This window comes from Bos taurus, chromosome 28 (assembly GCF_002263795.3).
Source record: "Bos taurus isolate L1 Dominette 01449 registration number 42190680 breed Hereford chromosome 28, ARS-UCD2.0, whole genome shotgun sequence".
NCBI lineage: Eukaryota > Metazoa > Chordata > Mammalia > Artiodactyla > Bovidae > Bos > Bos taurus.
The window spans coordinates 45,752,195-45,766,377 of NC_037355.1; the positions used below are offsets into that span (position 1 = coordinate 45,752,195).

At 51.9% G+C, this 14,183-nt stretch overlaps 1 protein-coding gene across 1 annotated transcript; it reads left to right on the forward strand.

The window, feature by feature from the left end:
- The first annotated feature begins 5,349 nt into the window (after positions 1-5,349).
- AGT (angiotensinogen) lies at positions 5,350-14,183 on the forward strand. Its single transcript, NM_001114082.2, is given in 3 exon segments — positions 5,350-5,456; positions 9,730-10,586; positions 13,492-14,183. Coding segments are annotated over 2 exon segments (1,275 nt in total). The 5' UTR covers positions 5,350-5,456; positions 9,730-9,757; the 3' UTR covers positions 13,938-14,183.

Sequence of the window (14,183 nt, forward strand, 5' to 3'; positions counted from 1 at the left end):
GGTTATTGATATTTCTCCCTGCAATCTTGATTCCAGCTTGTGCTTCAACCAGCCCAGTGTTTCACTCTTATCTATTCACTCATGTAAGTTAAATAAGCAGTGTGATAATATACAGCCTTGACATACTCCTTCACCAATTTGGAACCAGTCCATTGTTCCACGTCTGGTTCTAACTGTTGCTTCTTGACCTGCATACAGATTTCTCAGGAGGCAGGTAAGGTGGTCTGGTATTCCCATCTCTTTAAGAATTTCCCATGGTTTGTTGCAATCCATGCAGTCAAAGACTTTGGCACAGACAATAAAACATCAGTAGATGTTTTTCTGAAATTCTCTTGCTTTTTCTATGATCCATTCGATGTTGGCAATTTGATCTCTGTTTCCTCTGCCTTTTCTAAATCCAGCTTGAATATCTGGAAGTTCTCAGTTCACGTACTGTTGAAGCTGAGCTTGGAGACTTTTCAACATTATTTTGCAAGCATGTGAGATGAATGCAATTGTGTAGTAGTTTGAACATTCTTTGGCATTGCCTTTCCTTGAGATTGGAATGAAAACTGACCTTTTCTAGCCTCTGGCCACTGTAGAGTTTTCCAAATTTGCTAGTATATTGAATACAGCACTTTTACACCATCCTCTTTTAGGATTTGAAATAGCTCAACTGGAATTCCATCACCTCCATTAGCTTTGTTTGTAGTGATGCTTCATAAAGCCCACCTGACTTCTCATTCCAGAATATCTGGCTCTAGGTGAGTGATCACACCATCATGGTTATCTGGGTCATTAAGATCTTTCTTGTACAGTCCTTCTGTGTATTCTTGCCACCTCTTCTTAATGTCTTCTGCTTCTACACATACCATACTACATACATATACATGCACAGCCCAGCACACAGATGTACACAAACCATGAGCACATCACTTCCCTCACACACATACACACACACACACCGTGCTACACAGATATACACACACACACATATACATACATATACACATGCACAGCCCGGCACACAGATGTACACATACCATGAACACACCACTTCCCCTCACACACACACACACCGTGCTGCACCATACACATGCATCACATACACACGCCACCTCATCACTCGTACCACACCACAGCACACACATAAACCATCGCACCGCACTACATCCACACCCAAACATAAACACACACATTACACCATACACACCACTCATCTGTACACACACCACAAAGTACGCACACACACACACCCCACGTCCTGCTGCACACGGACAGGGAGCCAGTCTCGTGCCGGCCAGCAAGAGTGATCTCATTAGTAGACAGCCTTCCTCTAACTGCCGTGTTTTATAGGCACGAGTCTCAGAGCTACTTGGACATACGATCAACCCTGGTACCATTTGAAGAATGTGTGCCCTGAAGGGGAGAGACAGGAACCAGGGACCACCCAGCTCGTGGTCCTCCCACTCCACAGGTCCCAGGAGTCAGAGAACTTGGAACACTTAGAGGAACGTGCCTGGAGAGCGGCCCGTGGGATCTAAAGGTGGAACTTTTGGGAGGCCTTTTCTAGTTCTGGTCCCAAGAGTCAACTCTTCGGGACTCAGTTTCCCCACTGCTGTTGAGCCATTTTGAAATGATGCAGCAAAATCTAGTAACACACATACTTGGGGTTCAAGGCCCTTCCCCAAATTCACTAGTTCAATAAACATGTGTGTGTTATGATTTGTCTAGATAGCAGATATCCCCCCACAACCTAATACTGTCATTTTTGTGAAACATTCTGGCCCTTTTGAGAGCTAGGCTAAGACCCATTTCAATTCTACACTGACGAGCACAATCTAAATTTTATTTGTGATGCCCAAACCAAGTGCCTGAAGGGAAAGCAGACTGCCAAGTGGGAGAGCACCTTTCTCAGCCAAGACCCTCCCCTGGGCTGAATGCGTCTTTTTCTCAAGATGCAGGGCCAGGTGAGTTTATTAAACAGACAATAAGGGAGTCCTAGGGCTAGAAGGGCACTCATGGTCACTCAGGGCAGAGAGAGGAGTGAGAAAACACTCACAGCCCAGCAGGATAGAGACCGGCCCAGGATAGTATGGGACTATGTCATCCCTTAGTCTGTCCCATCTCTGCAAGAATCACAGACTGTTATCACAGAGAACAAACTGATGGTTGCAGGGCGGGAAGGATGGGGGAAGGGGTAGTTAAGGAGTTTGGACATGTATACACTGCTGTATTTAAAATGGGTAACCAACAAGGATCTACCATTTAGCACATGGAACTCTGCTCAATGTTATGCGGTAGCCTGGATGGGAGGAGAGTTTGGGGGAGAGTGGATACGTGTACAAGAATGGCTGAGTCCCTTCACTGTCCACCTGAATCTATCACAACATTGCTAATCGACTACACCCCAGTACAAAGTAAAAACTGAAAAAAATCGTTGGCTGTTAGATGTGGGTCCAGGTCGACCCGGGCAGTGCGGGCCCAGCCCCACCAGCACTGCTCCTGGGACCACTCCACCCATCCTCAAGGTCTTGTCCTGACTTCTCCTTTCCCAAGTGAGTCTTCCTGACTGTACAGGCTAGACCAGGCTTACTGTTACATCCTCAGGTTGCTCACGATTCTTTTTCTTCCTAACATTTATCCAAACTGCAAATAAATCATTATTTATGTGACTATTGATTAATCCTAACACTTGCAAAACTGTAGGTTTCAAGAGGGTGGTGATCATGCCTGATTTGCCTCCAGTTGTCACCTCAGAGATGAATTCCTATCTTGGCATGTAGCGGGTTTTCAATAAATAATTGGTGGACAAATGAACAAAAGTGACATGAAAAGAATGGGTGTTGGTTTCAGGCAAACCCGGACTCGTTCTGGGTGACATTTGGAAAGCAGCTGAGCCTCTTTGGACCTGAGTTTTCTCTCCTGGAAAGTGGGTGTGTTACAGGAAGGGGACCCCTTCCAGGGCCCAAAAGTGGGCTCTTGCCCAACACTCAGAAGTGAATTGTCCGAGGAGACACATGCGCTGACAAAGCAAGAGATTTTACTGGGAAAGGGCGCCCGGGTGGAGAGCAGTAGGTAAGGGAACCCAGGAGAACAGCTCTGCCCCGTGGCTCGCAGTCTCAGGTTTTATGGTGATGGGATTAGTTTCCGGGCTGTCCTTAGCCAGTCATTCTGACTCAGAGTCCCTCCTGGTGGTGCACGCCTTGTTCAGCCAAGATGGACACCAGCAAGAAGGACTCGGAGCTGGTTGGACACACAGTGTTAGACCTTTCCTGAACTCCCCTGGTGGGTGGTGGCTTATTAGTTCTGTGTCCCTGACCAGGACCTCCTGTCGAAAAACAACTCATGCAAATGGTTACTATGGTTCCTGGTGGGGTGGGCAGTCAGTGTGCGTCCCCTGAGAGGTATAGTAACATCTATATCATAGCCATGTTGAAAGATTTATATACCCAGCATGTAGCAACCACTGAATAAATGTCAATTCCTTCATCCTTCTATTTTAAAGTTGAAAATACAGAATAATCGTCTTCTTTCATGATCACATTTCAATAAAGAGCAGCTCACTGTTCAATCTACCTGCTTCTCTTTCCGAGGTCTTATCAAACCATCTCAGCCTGGTCCCTCCCTCATCCTTCCCTGAGGCTGCTCTCCAACTTGCCTATGATCTCGACTCATCTCCTCCTGGCCTTTGGTGAGCAATAAAATGTTAGTAAATGATTGATCAAAACTAGTTTGGGAGGAGACATCTCAGTACTAATGACTCTGCCCAAAAGACCTCTTTCAGGCCCTAAGTCCTCACCTATCAAAACTACCTCCTGGCTTCTTGAATACCACTTCCTGTTTCTTTCACTGTCCCCTTGGATCCCTCCTGTGGTGGCCGACTCCTTTCTCATTCCCTCTCTCGCTAGATTTTCCTCTCCCTTTTCCCCTCTCCTCTCCTTGCTTTGACTCTCCCCGGGTAAAACACCTCCTCCCGCAGGCCTTGGATTACACGGTGGTGCCTTTGCCTTCCACATCTGTGTCCCCAGCCTGGATCTCCCTCTTGAGCATCGGAACCATCTAAGCAAGTATTCAGCACTGAGTTCCAATAGACACCTTGAAAGAATACCATCCAAACTCAGCTTTGCACAGTCCTTCGCCAGAGTTCTTGTACCTCCTGTGTCCCTCTTGGGGTTATTGGTTTTATCATTCTCTCAGGAGCCTGAACTTGGAAATGTGGTGCCTGGACCCTCTCCATCTTTCCTCATGACAGTATTGCTATGAGAGAACATTTTTTAAAGCAGAAGTCAACATCGTGCCCCTCACCTCACCCAGGCATCTTCAGTCCCTTTCTTAGTGTTGTCTCTCCCCTCCTACATGGTGTCTGGCACTAATCAGCGTCCTTCCTTCCCTCACTCACTTTACACGGCCCAGACCCAGCCTGGCATCTCGTGCAGAAGCTCTACTTCCTGCAGAGCCCGGCCTGCAGCTCGGCTCTGCGTCTGGGGTCCTCTCGTCATGGCTGGGGAGGCGGGGTGGGGGGGGGGCAGCCCAGAAGCAGCTTTGCTGCTGCTGCCACTGACCTCCCTCTCAGCCCCTGGGCCTGTTGGTGACCCCTAGACAAGCCCCACGCTTTCCCACCTCTGCTATTGCCTTATTAGCCTTGACCTCTGAAAAGCCCTTCTTTAACCCCAAAGAACCAACTTATTTATCCTTCAAGGTGTGACTCAAATGACAGAGAGAACTTTGAAAGCTTCTCCAGCTCTAGCAGACTAAACCGTCTCACAATCTGAAAGCATCTGTGAGCGCCTTCCCGTCTCCCTGCTGTTGGTGTCTAGTGGCCTCCCCGGATAAATCACAATCTCTAGAGTGTGCTTTGCTGGGTTGTGTGTTTCTCCCCATCTCCATCAGAGGCCTCTACATGGAGTGGGTCCCCAATGGCTATTTGGACAACCACTGAGCCACTCAAGGCCATCAGTCAGGTACCCAGGCTACCTGAGTAGGGCTTTCCTTTTCCTGCTGGGCCCGTGAGCCCACATGTTCTTGGGGCCTCTCAGAAGCACACCCCAAGGGGGCTCAGTCTCAAGGCTTGGGTGGCTGACCTCTGGCCATCACACCCGGGGGGAAAGACACATCACAACCCACATGGGATGCTCCCGTGTCCCATAACAACAGCCCCTACTCGAGCAAACTTCAGTAAATGTGTAACTTGACTGTGTACCATTCAGTGTCAGCAGCAACAGTGCATTGATCACCCTGGATTCCTGGAAGGAGGCCCATCCTAAGAGTCGCCTGGCCTGGCATTTGTCCCTCTAGTTGGGAGGCTGCTGAGGCCCCCACCCCCACGGCCTGGCCAAGTCATGTAAACACCCTCCCGCTGGCCTGAGCACAGGACGCTCTGGGAACCGCTCCATCCCCACCCCTCAGACATAAATAGGGCCTCGGTGGCCCAGCCAGAGGAAGAGGCCACCCTGTTTTGAGGACGAGAGCAGAAGGTGAGTGGGGGCCCTCTCCACGCACACCCCTCCCCAGCTCTCTTCATGCGGCTGCCTTGTTTGCTGGTAGGAGAAAGCTGGGTGCTCTGGTCGACAGGTATGGGAGAGAGCTGCTGGAAGTCTGTGGCTAAATTGCACCCAGGAACCAGGGGACAGCGGTGACCTGGGCTGCAGCCGACATTACCACTGCAGACTTGGAGGGTGCCTCTCCCCTAGGCACGGGCTGTCCCTCCCCGGAGCGTACCATGGATCTCACCAGAGGAACTGCTCCCTTCAGCAGCAGGCAGGCTGGCCAGGTCCTCCGCTCTCTCTGAGCAGGACTGGGTCCTAGGCGGCCAGTGCAGAAGGAGTCCCCTGGGTCCTCCTCCAGCCAGAGGACAAGCAAGGCTTGTGCAGGCAGTGGAGCTGGGGAGAAGGGCAGGCTCAGTGAGCCCGGGGCTGCGTCCCCACAGGGCTCAGGGGAGCAGTGGTCTATCTTCCTGCCACTCTTCTGAGGCAGTGCTGGCTCTGGTCCTGGGTTCAAGGCCCAGGTCTGAGCAGTCAAGCTCATCACTCTGTCTCCGGAGCCTCGGTTTGCTTATCTGTAAAGTGGAACCAACGGCAATACCTGGCCCCCCTCTCTCGGGAACTGTGCTATAAATTAAGAGTGCCAGTGCAGCCTGGCAGTGCAACCCGACAGTGCTCCTAAGCTTTAGGGTGAGCTAGGGAGACACAGTCTTGTTCAAAGTCGAGTAGATCAGTGCTTGAGGGTGTGGAGGATGGAGTCAGGGGCTCTGGGTTCAAATACTAGATCTGCCTCTTACCAGCCGTGTGAACTTGAGCAAGTCTCCGAACTGCTCTCTTCATGTGCAGGACAGCATCATCTAGCCACCACTTATTGTATTTTGGGGAATGTGGGACACATCAGTAAGCAAAACAGAGCAAGAACCTCAGTCTTCCAGGATTTGCATGCGTGTGGAAGGAGACAGGTGATAAATGCCAAACATAAGAAACACGAGTAACTCAGTGATCAGAGCTGCAGGTGACTAGCGCCACAGGGCGAGGAGAGGAGGGCAGGAGGAGTGAGTCCAGAGTGCCGGGCGTGGAGGGCCAGTCGCAGGGTGCAGTCGGTGGTGGGGAGGCCCAGACAGGAAGGTGGGCTGCTGTGAGGGTTCAGACTTGACCCCTGACATCACTCAAACCGTGAGCAGCCTTGCACTTGCGTTTGCTACCGTCCTCATTAGCCTTGAGCACAAGCCCTGAGACGTAAGAAGCCTTGCAGGAGAGGCTGGTCGAGGGGGAGCCCAGGTGTAGGCGGGTGGAAGAGAAAACCCAAGGCGTGGCTGTCGGGCTGGGAGGCTGCGTGCTGGCTTAGCACCTAGGCCAGTGAGACCGACCACAACTGAGAGCAAACAACAGCCTCTGTTCTACCTGGTTAATCTCCTGAAACGGGCCTGGGCCTGAAGGCAGCTGGGAGGCGGCTGGCCCAGGCCCCTTAGGCCTGCTCCTGAAGGATTCAGGCCCCGCCAGTCTCCCCAGGAGCAGTGTCAACGGGCAACTTAGGCCTGCCTGACAGGAAGGCCTCTAAAGAGAGAAGTTTCTGTCCTTTTCTTCCGTGTTGTGTAACTCCTTGTGGGAACAGTGGGTGGAGTCAAACAGCTTGGAAGGGGAGTAGGTGGGGGTTAAGATCAGAGGTCAGAGTTCCCTTGGCAATTTGACACTTAGAGCAGAGTGAGTACACGCGCATCATCCAGAGGCTCTCGCCAGGCAGCTGCAGTCACCGCACCTGACCAGGCGTGCATGGGTGTGCAGGAACCAGCTAGGCTTCCAGGCGACCTGGAATTGGTGGTGATGTACCGTAGCTCCGAGGAGCCCCAGGCCAGCTCTGGGAAGGCAGGGGAGAGTGAGGAGGGGAGTGGGAAGGCTGAGCCGTTACCTGGTAGTACGGCACTCCCCTCCCCCAAAATGAAGGAGGTGTCATATAAAAACTTCTAGAGCTGAATGAACCCATCAAGGGCATATTCATCTCTCAGCGAGAACCATCGCAGAAAAAGCCAGCAGAGCCGACCCAGGAGCCTTTTCTCCCAGGAGCTCATCCCACGCCTGTTCTCTTGGCTAGAAGTGAGGCTGAGGCAGAGGTACCGAGTCCCACCTCACCTGCCCCAGGTGAGGCAGGCGGAGGTTCTACACTGTCGCACCTCCCCGGACAACTGGACACAGGCCAGTGAAATCTGACTGTTGGTGAATGGGCTTGGGCACAGATGACTTGGAGTCCCTCGGAGATCTACTCCGCAGGGCGAGTGCGAGCTAGCGAGGGGGTTGAGACAGGCAGGGATGTCTGGGCTTCCCCAGCTTGAGTCTATGGTGCTTAATTCCAGCTGCATGTTAGAACCACTGGTAGACTAAAAGCCCTTTCTCAGACCCTTCCCAGGGTCAGTTAATTAGCATCTCTGGAGGTGAGACTCAGATTGTTAGTTTCTCAGGCTTTCTGGGTGAGTCCTGTGAGCACCGGGATGGAGAATACCCTATGAGAGTAAAGTAGGTTGGAATTGGATCTCTGTTACATCCTTGCTGTAACATGAGCTTGGGGATGTTTCTCTGTATCTCAGAACTCCCCTTTCTGTGTCTGCAAAGAAGTGAAACAATCTTAGCTTACATGACACCTTAGACTGGATAATCCATGGGAAAGAGCTTTTGTGAATTGTCATGTGCCAAACAAATATGAGATCTCCATTCTAAACTATACACCTTAGCTGGGGAAATAGGGGAACATTCCCCACACAGCTGGACTATTTTCTTGTCAGGCTAATTTGTAGCACAGGAGAAACCTCTGTGTGAGTTGGTCTTGTATTCCAAAATGATTTACCACCTACCCTAGAGCTTGGAGCCCCGCAAAGACCCCTGCTGCCCCACATTTTGTTCTTTGGGGAAATTTATAGCCTTGAACAGGTGGGCATATTGGTGTTATGGGCTGCCACCAACAGAGCCACAGACTGGAGTCTTACACAGAAGAAATCTGTATTCTCACGATTCTGGAGGCTGGTAGTTCAAGAACAGGGTGTTGACAGGGTTGGTTTCTCCGAGGCTTCTTTCTTCGGCTTGCAGGTGGTCTCCTCCCCATCCTCCCCTTGTAATTTCATGCGGTTCTCCCTGTGTCCTGATCTCTTCTTATAAGGACACCGGTCAGCCTGGATTAATGCCCATCCTAAAGGCCTCATTTAACCTAAATTACCTCTTTAAAGACTGTCTCCAAATACAGTTGCATTTTGAGGCACCAGGGGTCAGGAGTTTGTTAACAAAAATAATCAATAAATAATCTATAAAAGGAATAGACAACTGTTGTATTTGAGCCACACTGAGGCCTATCGCAGAGAGACAGAGATTCAGGAAGCACTTGAGTCGTGTTCCACCAGACAGCAAAACAGAGGAGGCTTATGAAGGCGAAAACCGCACAATTAGGTACGTTGTTTGTCAAGAACTAGGACTGGAACTGGCAAGAAGTAAGGCTGTTTGTTAAGCAAGGATTGGTTGGGGTTCAAAATGGTTGCATAGTTACAAGGGGACACCTTGAGACCAGAAGGCTGCAGCTGGCAGCTAGGACTACGGTCTTGAGTTTGTTAAGGTTCAGTAAATTCAAGTTTTCAGTGATAAAAGAACATATCTGAAACAACATCCACAGTGGCCACCAGCTCCATTTTGGATAAACCAGAATGATTTCTCCGTACTTGAGTATGTAAAAATTTCTTCCATCAACTTTGACATATGAGTTTTTAAATTTCGGCATAACAACTGTCATGATACTTTTTTTACTCAAAGCGTTCATTTAAAAATAAATTAAGATGCTTCCATATTTCTCTTTTGTTAAACATGTAATTATTGACTGAAGCATCATACCACTAACTAAGGTAAAAATGGATCAGCCGCTTACATATTCTTGATAAAAACACCTGCGATATTTTATGAAAACATGTGTTTACATTAAAATAACCCCATTTCATATTTTTCTTTAAAATACACAAATGTCTTAATATTCAGACATCCTTACCACTTTAAACTTTAAACAAAATAAAACCCAAACCCAACCCCGAAATAAAGCCCACCAAAGCACAGGTGAGCCCACGATGGTGCACTTGCAACTGGAGCGTATCTGTAGATTCTTTCACAGAGCTTTGAGCCACTTCTTCTCTTTGAAATTTACGAGACAGGGATGGATGTCTCATGTGCTGACTGGTTGCAGGGAATGTTGCTGGAAGACACATAATAATCCCCTTTAACTCTTCACAAAATATTTCAGGATAGCAGAAGCAAGTGCCTGGTCAGAGATGGCTCCTGCTGGCCTGAGCCTAGGGGCTGCCATCCTTTGCCTCTTGGCCTGGGCTGGCCTGGCTGCTGGCGACCGGGTGTATGTACACCCCTTCCACCTCCTCGTCTACAGCAAGAGCAACTGTGACCAGCTGGAGAAACCCAGTGTGGAGACACCTCCAGACCCAACTTTCACACCTGTACCCATTCAGACCAAGTCATCCGCAGTGGATGAGGAGGCCCTGTGGGAACAGCTGGTTCGAGCCACCGAGAAGCTAGAGGCTGAAGATCGGCTGCGGGCCTCAGAGGTGGGGCTGCTGCTCAACTTCATGGGCTTCCACATGTACAAGACACTGAGCGAGACATGGAGTGTGGCCAGTGGGGCTGTGTTCTCCCCAGTGGCCCTCTTCAGCACCCTGACCTCTTTCTATGTGGGGGCCTTAGACCCCACGGCCAGCAGACTACAGGCATTCCTGGGTGTCCCTGGAGAGGGTCAGGGCTGCACCTCCCGGCTGGATGGCCACAAGGTCCTGTCCTCCCTGCAGACCATCCAGGGCCTTCTGGTCGCCCAGGGTGGGGCCAGCAGTCAGGCCAGGCTGCTCCTGTCCACGGTGGTTGGCCTCTTCACAGCCCCTGGCCTGCACCTGAAGCAGCCCTTCGTGCAAAGCCTCTCTTCCTTTGCCCCCATCACTCTCCCACGCTCACTAGACTTGTCCACGGACCCAAATCTCGCTGCTGAGAAGATCAACAGGTTCATGCAGTCAGTGACGGGGTGGAACATGGGCAGAGCCCTGACAGCGGTCAGCCCAGACAGCACCCTGCTCTTCAATGCCTACGTCCACTTCCAAGGTAAGGCCAGCCCTTGGCGGGGCTCTGCCCCTGGCCAGTGCCGGAGGGTGGCAGTTCTTTCTGTATGAACCCACTGTCCAGCATCTCAGCTCAGCTGAGCAGGGCCATGCCTGGAGATGGGCAGGGGGGCAGATGAACAAGTACCTGGGGCCAGCCTTACAGAGTACCAAGTGGCTGCCCCACTGGGCTCCTTGGATGAGCGTTATCTGAGCACTGGCCTCCCCATCTGCCACCCTACTATGTGCAGCTGCTACGCTGAATCCTTTTCCTTTCATCACTGGACCGCCTTGAGATGCAGTGAAGAGGTATGATTGCCCTTGTTCATCAGTGATGAACAAGACTCAGACAAACAAAGTGACCGCTCCTGATGGCACAGCCACAAGCAGGGCCCTGGTTTCCAAACACATATCTCGTGGCCCAGCTCCACACACAGAAGAGATGGGTTCCTGTCTGTTGAGGTCAAGGGATCTTGTCCTTGAGAAGTTCACTGTCCAATGCAAAAATAACCAGTTTGTTTGCTGGGATCATTTTCATATTGGGAGAAAGTTATTACCAAAATAATGCCTAACACACAAGTTGTTCATTCATTCGGAAATAATGATTGGAGATGTATTACTTGCAAGACTCTGAGCTGGTGTCTCAGAGGGGAGAATAGGGAGGCCACACAAGCCCCGATTCAGCTTGCTGACTGTGGTTAACCAGAAAGCTGGATCCCACAGGCCAATGCCTCAGCCCCAGAGCTGAAGGCAAGCTGCTTTGTGCAGGTGCCCGGGGCTCAGAGTGCTTGGGGAAGAATGTCGCCTGGGAGAGAACAGAAGGAAGGCTGGGCAATGCTGCAAGACTGCAAGGGTCAGGACGAGGAACCAGAATAGGGGTGACTTTGTTTGGCCTGAGCTCAGAGGGACAGAATGGGATCAGTGTTAGGCAAGGCCAGAGAGATGGGTCAAGGCCAGGTTTTGAGACTTTGAATGTGCTAATGGGAGGTTGGAGTTGTGGGTGTCTGGGAGCTGGGCGCCAGGCATTCTGCTCAGAGGTCCCTGGCCTGTGCTATGGGGACTGGAGGCAGGAAGAATGGTTGGAAGGTTATGCAATTGCTCAGCAAACGGTTCCAGGAACAAGACTCTGAAGCTCTGTGAATGGATGGGTGGGCCAGGGAAGCTGTGTGTGAGGTCCCATCAATATATGCAACGAGTGGAACTGAGAGACAAGGATGTCGGCGGCCAGAAGGCAGAACCGTGAGGACAGAGGAAGGTTGACCAGAACACAGTTGTTTTCTTACTCTGACAATAACCTGGAAGTCTGAAAAGCTGCCAAGAAGAGGCAGCAGGCTGCCCCCCGGGAGAAGGAGGAAGGTGATAGCCCAGGATCGCACAGATCCCGGCACTGACAGGTCTTGGGAGCAGCGTCCAGTCAGGGACCCCGGAGCTGAGGGTGGCTGCACCCCATGTAGGACCGAGGGGGCCCCTGGGCTGAGCCAAGAGTCACTAACAGGTGCCCAGGAGGAGAGCTCATTGAGAAAGGCCTACTCCCCAAAAGGCAGAGTCAGAGAGAGCCACTGGCCCCAGAAATGGGCCACACCTGTTGTTCTAACCTGGCGAGATGTTCTTAATCTCTGGATGAGGACAGGATGCTGTGCGATGAGATGAGCAGGGTAGGCGGCAGGTACCCTTGTTTCAGACTCCTATATCTTTTTGGAGGTAGCGTCCTTTTCCCCCATAAACTAACAAGCCTCCTGTCAGTCCTGTGGGCCAGCTTCTTGTGTGCAGCCCTCCTGTGAGCTGAACTTGCCTGAAGACACAGGGATCCCAGGCTAGAGGACAAGGCAGGGCTGGGGACCCTGTTACTCCTGTCTCCCAATACCTGGGCACCCTTCCCCAGCTCCCTACTCTCGCTCCTCAGAGAACTCACGGCCCTGACTCAGTCACCTCTGCTCAGACCTCCAAGTGCCAGGGGCCACTTCATGATGGGCTCATCCTCAACTTCACCTTGTTCTCCCAGGAACAACCACACAATGGGCCTTTCAAGGGGCTGGGCAGGCTGCAGAGGGAGGGGGTGTGCTTGTGGAGCAGAGGCTGCTATGGAGACCGCCCGAGTGACAGTGCTTTCAACAGTTTGCTCAACAGCTGAGTCAGCTGGCAGCTCAGCTCCAGGACCCCAAGGGGTGCGAGGTGACAGGAGCCTTGCCCCTCCCCTCAAGGCCCAGCACAAAGGTTTCACAGCTCACATCCACTGGTCATCCTGGGTCTCTAGCAGGGAGGGGTACCAAGAAATGTGAAGCAATTCTGTACAACGGCATAATGGTGGATACGTCATTGTGTGTTTGTCTAAACCTGTAAAATGTCCAAGAGTGGACTCTGCTGTGAACCATGGACTCTGGGTGATGATGATGTTCATCAGTGTTAACAAATGTGCCATTTAATGGAGCTGGTGCAGGGGAGGCTGTGTGTTGCTGGGGAGTGGTGGGTATACGGGAAATATCTGCACTTTTCCTCTTAATTTTGCTGTGAACCTAAAACTTCTCTGAAAGATAGTGCCTTTTTTTTTTTTTTTCTAAGTGAGCAGGGCAGAGCCTAGGCTTGGGGCCAGGACAGCTCTGGGCCTGAGTTTACCTGGTCTGTTAATAGTGGGGTAGGATTTTCCTCTGTGGGCCTCAGGTTGGGGCCTGGCGTGTTCTACGTTTTCAACATTGGCAGTTGGTGGATTTTGCAGGAGGAAGGCTTTGTTGGGTGCCCTGGGGCTGGTGAAGTTGAGGGGCCAGGAAAGGGCAGAGCAGCCTGGGGCGGGGGGAGGGAGAGCCAGGAAGGAGGCTTTGGTGGTGGTGGAGGCTTTAGGGGCAGCCCTCTGCTCCGCCAGAGCCCCGTGCTTTCCCTTACTCTTCCCTTCCTGTCTCCTGCCGGGTCCCCAGGAAAGATGAAGGGGTTCTCCCTGCTGCCAGGGCTCAAGGAGTTCTGGGTGGACAACACCACCTCGGTGTCAGTCCCCATGCTCTCTGGCACCGGCATCTTCCACTTCTGGAGCGACAGCCAGAACAACCTCTCCGTGACCCGCGTGCCCCTGAGCGCCAACACCTACCTGCTGCTCATCCAGCCGCACCACACCCCCGACCTGCGGAAGGTGGAGGCCCTCACCTTCCAGCACAACTTCCTGACCCGAATGAAGAACCTCTCTCCTCGGTATGGCTCCAGGAAACTGCTTGGACCCTCCTGGGCTGCCCCCCCACCCCAGAGAGCGGGGATCTGCGTGGGCAGTTCTGCCCAGGGAGTGGGGGCACGTGGGTGGGCAAGGGCGCCGTGTCGGCTGAGCCTTGGGCGCCCAGCAGGCGGGGGGCGGGCAGGTGGGAAAGGTGAGTAGAGGCCTGGGCACCCCCACAAAGCACCCCCTCCAGGCAGGGACTCAGCTCTTCTCATCTCCTCTCTCTGGGCGCAGGAGACTTAGGGGAGGACGAATCCACCTGCCTTGTGCTGACACTGAGCTGCAGGGTTGGGAGGCTCACATCCAGCGGGCCCTCTGCTCTGAGACAGGCATTGAGGGGCACAGGGGGCCTCCTGAGGTCAACACTTTTTAAGTCATTCATGTAACATAAAATCGATCACCTGA